Source organism: Seriola dumerili, unplaced genomic scaffold, assembly GCF_002260705.1.
Source record: "Seriola dumerili isolate Sdu_G_001 unplaced genomic scaffold, Sdu_1.0 BDQW01000409.1, whole genome shotgun sequence".
Classification (NCBI taxonomy): Eukaryota; Metazoa; Chordata; class Actinopteri; order Carangiformes; family Carangidae; genus Seriola; species Seriola dumerili.
The window spans coordinates 115,092-126,536 of NW_019174664.1; the positions used below are offsets into that span (position 1 = coordinate 115,092).

Consider the following 11,445-nt stretch of genomic DNA (forward strand, 5'->3'; position numbering starts at 1 on the left):
AGGAATTCACAGCCACAGCGACTCATCTTGAAATGATGTCCTCTAGGGAGAAAAAAAAAAAAAAAAACAGTATGCACTTTGTTCTCTTCGTCTTCTTGTCAACAGAGTGCAGGTCCCATGGTTGTAACATCGGCACATTGGCAACTGTATAGGGCTGCATAGTGGGTGCTATGATGTGGTGTGTATTCACAGGGGCTGCTCCCGTTGGGACCGGTCCGCGGGCGTTTATACGTAGGTGCCAAAACAGACTGATTTGCAGCCCAGTTGTGACAAGGTTTTAGAAATCCTCAACTTCTAAAAAATCTTATATAAATTTAACAGCGCAAGCACACATACACTCACGCGCAAATTCAGCTCTCGAAATGACAATACTAAATATTGATTTTGAAAAGGTCCAAAAAGGGCAGACAGGACAGCAAGATTAAGGGACTCGGGGTGGGGGGGTGGGGGGGTGCTCTCAAGTTCATAGAGATTCTCCTTTGAGCTCTCATTTCCTGTGCTTGTCCATTTTGTCGGTAGATTTGTTTCCACTGTCTGAGGATCCCTGGGTGTCGCTACCGGAGCTCAGGTACATCTTGTCCACTTGTTTGAGCGCCTCGTTCAGGTAGTTCTGAAGCGAGGTCATGGCGGCACAGATGGCCGGAGAGCCAAAGCCATGAGTGATGAGGCTGAAGTGGGTCAGGCAGCCTTGGATTCCAGGCTCCAGGATGGGCGCCGGCCGAGAGTTTCCCAGAGGTGAGCGATCCTGAGTGAGCAGGTCAGTGAACTCCTTGCAGATTTGCCTGAAGGTAGGAAAATAAAAAAAAAAAACAGACTGATTTAGGGGAGCAGAGAAAAATACTTAGATTAACTACACCTACTGATTCATTGTGGCCTGAGAACAAATTCCATAGATAACACTGCAGGTAAGTCAATGAGCAAAACATTCCAGTAATCCATGCAATTCTATGCAAAGTAGAGGCATGCATAAAGAACAGATTCTTACTTGGCAGCGAGGAGCATGTTCTTGCGAGAGTTAACCTCGTTGCGTTCTACGTGCGGCCTGCCAAGGTATTCTGCAATTGCCTTTGCAGGGAACTCTGTCTCACACACGTAACCAAAGTCTCTCGCTAAATGAACAGCTTCACCTAAAAGAAGAGGAATAAAGCACTGATGTGAGAGAAAGTCGTCTGTGAACCAAAGACTATGACAACACTGGTGATGAAGTGAAATTGGTTCTTGGTCTCAAACCAAGACTTGTACGAATAAATAAAGATTCTTATTATTTACAAAGACACTATCACAACATGTGATTTCACACACTGGGCAAAGATCAAGTGGTAAGTTGGTCAGCCTCCGCAATTTATCAATTTACAGCATTACACTAGTGGTCTGTTTTGGACCTGATATACCCGAGCATCAAGGCACATGAAGTGAAGCATCTGAACTACAAAATAATCAGCTGTGCTCAGTCTTCTTGCTCGGGGGAAGAAGTACTAGTGAGATGAATATATTTCCGTCTTGAGGGTGGTTTGACTTGCACGGTCATAATGGGCTTATGTGGATAAATGTTAGCGCAGAGTGCCCACAGCACCAACAGCACCACTTATTGATAGGCACGCACATCACTTGAGGATGCGGGCAGCTATTCAGAAGCACAAGCTTTAAGGTCAGCTGGCCCTTCTGGCAAGCTGAACACAAGATAACAAGGCTTAATTCAGCTTTGAAGGTCTCTAAATAACACTGGCCTCCAGTCATTCTCCTGCACACAATCATCAGCCCATTTATAAAAAAAATTAGTCATGTAGGGAGCAAGAGAGGGAAAAATATTCTACATTAGCCCGCGGCAGGTAGATGTGATCGAAGTGATACCGTGATCGCAGTGAAGCGTCACTGTCCGGCTAAGGTATGACTGACGATGATGTTTTTGCAGTCAAAGTGGTCAAAATATATCGATCGTACAGCCCGCAGTACTTTGCACAGTGTTGAAGCTCGGTTGTGTTTTTAGAGCGTAATATAATCGGAACATATATAGAATTGGTGCTGAGATGTTTTTGTGAGCGACTCTGTTGCAAAGGATTATCTCAGATGTTTGTCGATAGCTCAAGACATGGGGAGAGCCAGCTTGCATTACACATCAGCTCGGTCACTCTGATTTTGGCTAAATGGACAGAATCGCCATGAGAACTTCGTCCAAGTTCGTCAAGAGCAAAAACTTTGAGCCATTCATACTGTCTTTATATAAGGGAATATTTCAACAATGACTGCTGTTTGGAGAATGCCATAAGATGTGCAGTACTTAAAACACACGCACTCGGTGGAAGACAATGACGTTCCCACGTTCTTGTACTATTCGAGCAACATTCCAGCCAGTGCAAACAGCAATTACACTTGAGGTGCTGTGAACTACTGAGTGACATGTCATACCTTCTACTAGTGAGGTAAGTAGAGTGACATTGGCGGCCTTCCTCCTTCCTGCTGGCAGGTTGAGCCCAATTTTATCCAACTTTTCTCTCAGAGAGCGGCCTCCATTTTTTGACTTGGCTCTGCAGAAGGACAACACAAAAAAATACAGATTGAGTGTATGATGTCACAGATTACGCAAGCTTACATTTATTTTTTCTCCCATAATGTGTTTAAATTTGTCGGAACAAATGACTTTGAACAAACAGAATAGATTGGTTTGATTATTGTACTTTCACTAAAAATCCACAGACTGCAACCCATACAGTAGAAATAACTTGTCTCACTCCCATGAAAGGTGTCATCCTTGACTACTGATAAAAAAATAAAAAAAATAAAAAGTCACACACAAACAGGCTCTCATGACCTAAAAAACACTGACACAATTGATGCTTCCACTCAAAAAGCATAGCAGAGAAATCACTCATACACGTGTTTGCACAAACACTTAAACTCTGCACTTGCCATGGCCAATTCAGTTTTCCGCATGACTGGCAAGGCAAGCTCTCCCTCTCCATGGTGGGTGAGAGAGGGAGCATCTTTAGGGAGGCATGTGTGTATGAGTGCCCCCCACTCTTTCATCCCCTTCTCCCCCCTCCCTCGTCCCTCAGATAACGATCCTGCTCCTATTGCTATATGACCTACTTAAAAATGTCTGTGATTGTGTATGTATATGTGTGTATGTGTGTATGTGTGTGTGTGTGTGTACATGTCAGCATTAACACAGACACATGGGAAGTGGCAAACGTGCACTCCAAGCACAAACTGCTCCGGTCAGGACATACTGTAACCTCACAGTCCCTCAACAGACTGCCTCACTAACATATGTGCCATAAGGTCAACTGCCTCCGCCACAGATAAAACCTACCCATGCTGCAGTGCCTGACAAACTCACAAATACACACACCCACACAGTCTTTAGATTGGTACTAACTGTGTTGATGTAACCTATCCCCAGAGGAAGCAGAGAACCAAAATTGCAGACCACACAAAGAAAGTCACAAACCTTAGACAAAAAAGAAAAAAAAAAAAAACTGATGAGCCAGAGCAACTGAGCCAAAGCTGTGCTTTTAGAAAACGCTTTCCCATGGGCTGCCGAGCTTTAGTCTACAGATCACTAGAGCTACAACTCCTCAGCTTAATGATCTTTTATAGCTGAGACAATCACACAACCTCATCAACAGCTCACAGAAAACAAAACTCTTGATAAAAAGCAACAAAATGAATTATGCTCATCTTATTTACCCTTGATTTTTTTTTTTTTTTTGAATCAGTGCTCAAGTATTTCTTTGTTATGTCAAAGACTTTTACAAATAATAACAAGAGAGGAAGTTGAAAGAGTCTGACTCTGACCTGCGTAAAACTCCTCCCAAGAGTGATGCATTGAGGCACTCCGGGGGCGACAGACGTCTCTGGACCTCGGCCACGGTGACCTTGTACTTGGAAGTGGAGCTCAGCAAGGAAAGACGGCCCGGTACGGAGCAGAACACCTCTGTAGGGTTTGATACCATACCCAGTAGGGACTCTTTCTGGAAGGGAAGACCCAGCGCATTGCCTTTGGGTAGAGTGACGGGACCTGTAGGGGTGCAGAAAAATATGTGTGTGAGCTAAAGAGTGAAACAAAGAAACAAAGGAAAAAAAAAAAGATCTGATTTTGCAATAGCATTTGTTTATATATGCAGCTCTCCTGTGTATGTGCATAAACTCTAATCAACATAATCCTCTCTGTGCAACAGGGAATCTGTGTTTTCTTGTACGTAATCACAAGGAAGAGTGTGTATGCAGTTCTGCACAACTGAGAAAACCAGTGTCTGCCACACAAAAAATATACAAGAATCAGCCATTGAAGACTTTTGAAATATTGTGTGGTTTTCCAAACACTTGATGCCTGATGGTTAAACAGCTAAAATGCCCTCATGCCAAACACCATCCACAAACAGGTACACACATACACACTGCCTCTCGTCTAAGCCACAGATTCTCCTCAAGTACCTAAAAGTTGTGTGTGTGTGTGTTTTTTTTTTTAATGTTTTGCTGCCCCAAAGGTTTGACAAAATTTAGTTCACAGTTTCCAAATTTTAAAACCACCCACAAAAGCACTGACAGTCATCGGACAAACAAAACAGTACAGCAACACTACAAAACATTGCTAACTTCATCCTCACCCGCAAGAATGCCCCCCTGATAATAAGTCCTCTGTAAGCGATCAAGGTTCCTGCCACCTCGTAGTCCTAATACTGAGACAGAAATCACAGAGTCACATGAGTGCTTTAAGGCTCCTCTGGGGCACATGGTTGGGAATGACATGCCATTGTTTACAAGTGGAAAACCTAGATTGCCCATAACGTGCCCTTGAGCATGGGAACAATATAATGAGCCATCACTGATTTCCGTAACAAATGCAGACCGGTTGGTTTATTGTGCTGTGCACATGGCTTTCTGCTCATAAGTATGCACCATAATGTTGTCATACTTTTGCCAGTATGCTTTAAAATTACAAAGACAAAACAATATATAATATCACAAAAATGTCAGCAAATTAATCCTCCCTGCTGCAAGTATGATCATGAGTAACTGAAACATGATGTTTACATTTTAAACTGAAACTTAAAACTTATTTTTTATATATGATTATATATCATACTGGTATGGCTTTTCACATAATCCTATCTATCTATCTATATCTATCTATCTATCTATCTATCTATCTATCTATCTATCTATCTATCTATCTATCTATCTATCTATCTATCTATCTATCCATCTATCTATTTATCTGTTTCAAATGAAAACTCAAAGCTAAGCAGTAGAGTAAAATTGCTGAAGTTGATCTTTCTCTAACTCAAAGTCTGTTTAATGGAGCCCTGATGACAAAACAGCAGGGATAAGTTCTCCCTCAAAACAGTTCATGTCCCAACAAATTACTAAACTGTCCTTCACATGCAAGGCTAATGCCACACCCCACCGAAAGCTGGTTCTGCAGAGCCAAACACTGCTTCAAGATCAACTCATAATTTCCTGTTAACGTAATCTGAAAAGAGCTGCAATTGCGAGCTTATCCAGCCTAAAAATGATCCAAAGCTTTCCTCTTCTCTCACAGTCAACACAGAGCTTGTGAGATTGCTCAATTTTCATGTCATGTCAGATATAGCCTGCCGTTTTTGAAAAGGATCGCTTCTTTCCCACTGGGCATCCATTCAAAGCACCTTCACCAACAGAATAGGCTAAAGATCACATCAAGCTTAGATAAGTGCATCTCATGGCTATGAGGATTATCACTGTAAGCAGTGTGAGCACAAACAGAAGACTCCTCCTTTGCTGCACTCTCGCCCTGATCGCCTTGACATGCCACTATAGAGGTAATTGTTATGACATTTCCAAGTATGAAGAGAGTGAAAAAAAATACAGTCCTCACAGTAAAATTAAATTGCTGCATCTTTCTTTGGCTGTACAAAAGGCACATGTACCCCAGGCAGGATTTCCCAAAAATTTTTTTTCTTTTCTTTCGGATTAACAGAACTGCTGCTCTTTTGCACTCGTTTTTCAAATAGTCATAAACATGGAGTAAACTCACCTTTTTTGATGACTGTCTGATCTGCCATAATAATACTGTGGTCATCTACATGCTGATAAAAAAGAAAAGAAGTAGCAATAAGCAAACATGCGCCATTGAACAAAGATAGATATAGCAAACTGAAATTATTTTTTGCATGGTGTAGCTAGAAGTTTTAATATTCCAAATCTATCCAAATTTCTCTTCTTCTCTTCTGCCTCTTTCATGCAAAACAGACAAACAAAAAAATATAATTTATAGAATTTCTATTGTGAATTTGGATGTTTAATGAGTACTTAGTGATGTTTAATGAGTACTTAGTGACTTTTGATTATTTTTAAAGCAATCAAAATAATGTACCATACAACAAAGCTAATACATTTACTTTTATTATATGATTGTATGGCTTTCCTAAATGTATACTGTCTGCAACTGTTAACACATACACACACGCACTCTTCAGCTTTTGTGACTTCCACATAACTTTCCCTTTTCAAGTGATCACCTCAATCAAATCCACTCACTTGAACATCCTCCAGTCCGTGCCCCATGTCGTGCATCCCCATGTTATCACCAATAACCGAAGATTCGAGGCTGTGCGCGTGTGGGGGTAGCAGTTCCGGCCGGCGGAACCCTTCCCTCCGCACCCCGGATGAGCCTCCCTCCAGGCCCAGGATCTGACTTGCCAGTCCGCCCCTCGCATGAGCGCCGAGCCCATCCTGGCCCTGTCGGCCGGGCCACGGCTGCTGCTGGTTCGACGACTGCGACTGGTGTATGGAGTTGATGTTGAAGGGGTCGCCGAGGTGGGAGTAGGGGTCACTGGACTGTGGGTAGGAGATGGGTTGGTAGGGAGGCGGGAAATACGGGGGCTGGAAGTCCGAACTGGCCGAGTGTGAGAGGGCGGGAGACGGGCTGTAGAGGTGCTGACTGACCGCTGGCAGGTGAGGCAGCCGAGGGTTCCCATTGCTGTTGCCGTCATGCCTTTCCTGAGGGACGGAAGAGACAGGGCAGCTGAGAGAGATGACAACAATATGGCAGGTAGTGCTAACATTTCATTTGTCCCTCAAGGGAACTCAGTGTCTGTCATTCACTGGCACGGTGTCCACTGAAAAAAATAATTTAGGGAAGAGCATCAATCTATATATATCTTTATACTTTAATTTAATATTAATATACTTTTTTCTACTATTCTTCTTTAGCGTGAGAAATAAAGGTATCTTAATATTTAAATATGGTTATGTTTTGAGTGTTAGTAATGGCCCAGATTAAGCAGCATAATACATTATTAGCAACTTTTCGGAAAGAACTGAATTTTGATAGGCTGTAAAAATTATTATCATTATTAGTATTGGGTCTATTGCTGTTGTTTTGTTATAGAAATATAGCCTGCATTTATTCTGAAAATGCGTCTTCGTTGAAGGCGCCTTTCAACTTTTTTTCTTTCTTAAATGGACTTTCTAGCAGCTTTTGTCCCCCTGCTGTCGCCAGTTCTACTGGCTGTTTAAAAATTTCTATTTTATCCTCCTATATCTTATCTTATCATTATCGTTAGCATATGAAAGAAAAATCAACCCATTGCCATTCTTGTCGTTGATTTGCAAACTTTCGATCAGTGTCACTCAAAAGGCACTTTTTTTCAAGCCTATCTGTCGTTACTCACCTCACAGTCATCCTCATATTTCACGTTGTCGGCTAATTTCCACAACATTTTGACCGAGTAAAAGTCTCTCCCGTCACAAAAGAGAATAAAAGAAAAAGTATATATCGTAGGCTGTGAGTTAATCCAGGTATGAAAAAAATAAGAGCTTCCTGGTGCTCATGAACCCTCTTGTTCTTCGGCTGCGGCGAAGAGGCGAAGTTGTGGGTGAAGGCTGAAGGGACGAACTGACCGACCGACTGACTATCCGACCACAGATATGAGCCTCCACAGCCGCTATGGCAGAAAATAATCGTTGTCAAGCAATATCCCCCCACTCTCCGGTCAATGTGCTCTGTGGTTCTGTTGTGGAAGTGGGCGAAAACGGTGCATATAAGAAACTTGACTCCCTCTTATGGACAAAACAGCGACGTTCAGTCTTATTGGTGCAATCATAGGCACTGTTACTATATCTGCACAGCCGCTGGGAGTGGGCGTCACTCTGCACGATGATGCAGCTGCGTGTGGAAGGGGAAAATGAAAATATTGCTGATTGGCGGGACAAGGGTCCAATCAGAATCCTGTCCGTCTGTACAGTGTCGGATATTTACACCCAGGGAATATTCTATATCCCGCTTATCGTGGCTTACAGCGAGGGAAGTCTCTTACCACCATGGTTTGTTTTACCGTGTTTGTTTTTGTCTCCTCGAGCCCCTTCGGTAACTTAAAAACCGGGCTTTTAATTTGAAAGGAGGACGCCTGTATGGCTCTATTTCAGGATTATATTCCTCATAAACACACCGAGATCGACGCCTGTCGCTCTGAAATAATCCCCCCAGTTATTAAGGGAACAACTTATATTTACTTGCTGCTGAGTTATGACGCCGGTCTGTAAAAACAAACAAAAACATAATAAATGTATAGGAACTTCTTTTTTGTGATGACGAGTTCGATCTGACGGTAGGTTTATGTGTCAGAACCAGCAAAACGTTGATTAATATTGTTGCGTTGAGGGGTCGCTATAGTTACCAAGTGCCTCATGGTGAAGTTGTGACGCTCAGTGGAATGCCTCTCGGCCAATCACATTGCAAGGTTCCAGCTATTCTAGAATTTTGATAGTATTCTCAACAATTAGTTAGACGACAATATTGTGACAAATAAACAGGCTACCTTTATTTTCACTGGTCGGAGGTAATGAGGTTTATAAAGTAGGCTAGGTTAATAACATATAATCACATGTTATTATTATTATTATTGGTGGTAGTAGTAGAAGTAGTAGTGATAGTAGTAGTAGTAGTAGTTGTAGTAGTACTATTATTATTTATTTATTTACCCTATTTTAACTGGTGTTAAAATCCAGCTATGACACTTCAAATAATTAGCATTTCTGCAATTATTTCTGTCTTTTATAATTACACCTAATCACATTGAGCATCATTTTTTACAATAATCATTGTTTTAAAATGATTCTTATTCTTACATTTAACTGCAATGTAAGTTCCTCTTACTGTGATCTTTATAGCCTACATGTCGCTTGAGTAAATCCTTGTGTTGTTCGTGTTTACCGACTCAAAATGGATTAAGACGATTTTGATCTGCAAATCAGCATTTTATCAAGATAATGCATTTCTCCGATCTGAATGCCCAAATAGAATAATAATCATTCGAATACAACCATGATAGTTTAATGTCGGTGCTTCACAGCGGTGTTTGCTTGTTCCAAACCGCAATAAGCCCGAGGGCTTAGCAGCACCAGTCTCTCAAAAACCCCTAAAGCTCAAAGGAGCTCAACAAACAACTCTTTCTTAACTTCATTTACATTTTTGGTGGAGCCTTGCAATGTCCAAAACAAGGCTGCTTTGAAGCTTTGATATGCATCAAATCTCGAAAAGAAGACAAAAGATGTTTTTCTTCTTCTTGTTTTAATTATAACGACCTAACTCTCCATTAGGCTATTTTAATGTTAGTTTCTTTTTTTTTAGTGTGTATTTCTCCCTCCGCAACAGAAATTAATACAGGCAACTCTATGTTCATTAGACTATTTGGAGTAATTTCAGTAATTAGTTTTGTATAATTTGACGAGTACTAAATGTCAGATTATAATTTTTGAGATTAATGGACAGACCTTTGTCTTTCAGGATAACAGCCTGTGGCGTCCGTCCACCCAAGCTGTGATGATCGGCTGTGCATGGGAACAAGAGGACATGGGCCACTGAGGATTATCGTTTTTTTTGGGTTTTTTTTTTTTTTTTTTTTTTTTTTTTGCATGTTGGTCCTTGGCTTGTTGTGATGCGAAGCAGAAGAGAAATGCGCGCTGATTAAATGTTATTTTGCGTTGGAATAGACACAGGGCAAACCTAAAGGAAGTTAGTCACGCATGGCCTCACGGTGATGTTTTCAACAATCCTGATGCTCAGCTTGTCATTTTAATGACAGTCGACCACTGTGACAACCGGCTCATCTGATGTCAGGTGTAAAGATTAAATGGATTAAATGGATCCATACCCGAACAAATTAAAAATATCACACAAATCAATGGAGGAGTTCTGCTCAGTGATTTTTCAATTGGTTTTCTATAGTGTCCATATTTAAGAAAAGAGGCTGACGTGTCTTTTCACAATAAATCCCTTTAAAATAGCCAACAAAATTAGCTTTCAATTTACACCGAACACCAACAAATCCCACACATTTTAAAGGTCATAATAATACTTAGATTCATAAATGACCTATATTCTGCTATATAGTTTAACCTATATTACGGCAAAAAGGCTACATAGGCTATATTAGAGTAGCTTATGCATCACTTAGCACTGAACATAATGACTTTAACAGCATTTCATTCCCACATGATCCCGCTCTTCCTGCAGGACTATTTTCTGTGATAGTATTCTGTTTTAATACAAATAAATAAGTTGAAATATACTATATTCTACTGTGTTTTATGTGTTTTTGTAGAAATGGTTTAAGAGGAAAAAAACAACCGGACTATTATTTTAATGAAAGCCTTTTTAAGTTTCGACCTTAAACGAGCATATTTGGTTTGTAATCAGGAGCCTCAAACCAAATCTCCTGGAAGATTTGGAGAGAATAGGCTACAGCCTTGGCCTTATTGACATTAATCACAGGTTATTCAAAAGCGCACACGGCGCCGCGCGATTACAAACAGGTGATTATCGTGGAAAGTAATAAAACAAATATACGCTCAGCAGCAAAAGCGATAAACATGATGCAGGTTGGGTTAAATTAAATCAGCTGTAAGAGGGAAAATACGCGAGTGAACTCACCCTCCAGTCTATCCTCTCCAGCACAGACATCTGAAAGGCTCCAGTCGCAGCAATCCCACTGAGACGCAACGAATGAGTGAAACCAGGAGAGGTTTTACATCGGCGACTTCACCTGATGGTCGCGCAACGCGCATGCGCCATCCTTTGTAATACACCTGAGTGGGGTAAATCAAAACAATACATCTATACTTCCTCGATTAAAAAAACATAACAAAAAAAACATTTATTCTGTTTTAAACAAAGCAACACAGATGTTCAAATGGATTAGGGTGACAAAAAGAACGCAATGTATTAAAAACTATTATATACTTGAAAATATCTTATTAAATACATGACTCAAAGGATTAGACCAAGGCCAAAAATTTAGGCCTATGGTTAATCTCATAATTATCTGCTATTGTTGAGTAAAAAAAGAAACAATGTCAGAGAGGTTACAGTTTTAAAAAAAGGTGAAAAAAGACGTGGGGAAATTTCAAGATGAGGTAATTCCACCCCCAAAGCCACATCGCCTCGGGCTGACCAAAAGAATC

General features: G+C 40.9%; 1 protein-coding gene across 4 annotated transcripts; it reads right to left on the reverse strand.

The window, feature by feature from the left end:
* Positions 1-482: 482 nt before the first annotated feature.
* Positions 483-10,968, reverse strand: LOC111233564 (transcription factor AP-2 gamma-like). Of its 4 annotated transcripts, none has more exons than XM_022761411.1 (8): positions 10,916-10,968; positions 6,520-6,981; positions 6,017-6,068; positions 4,608-4,679; positions 3,796-4,018; positions 2,407-2,525; positions 986-1,127; positions 483-782 (listed from the first exon to the last, which is right to left on the reverse strand). In XM_022761411.1, exons 1-8 carry the CDS (start codon positions 10,943-10,945, stop codon positions 488-490), a joined length of 1,395 nt encoding a protein of 464 aa, XP_022617132.1. In that variant the 5' UTR covers positions 10,946-10,968; the 3' UTR covers positions 483-487. The 4 variants fall into 4 exon arrangements, with proteins under 4 accessions (XP_022617132.1, XP_022617131.1, XP_022617134.1 ...); XM_022761410.1 differs by lacking the exon at positions 10,916-10,968 and adding an exon at positions 7,656-8,081; XM_022761413.1 differs by lacking the exon at positions 4,608-4,679.
* Between the last annotated feature and the right edge of the window lie 477 nt (positions 10,969-11,445).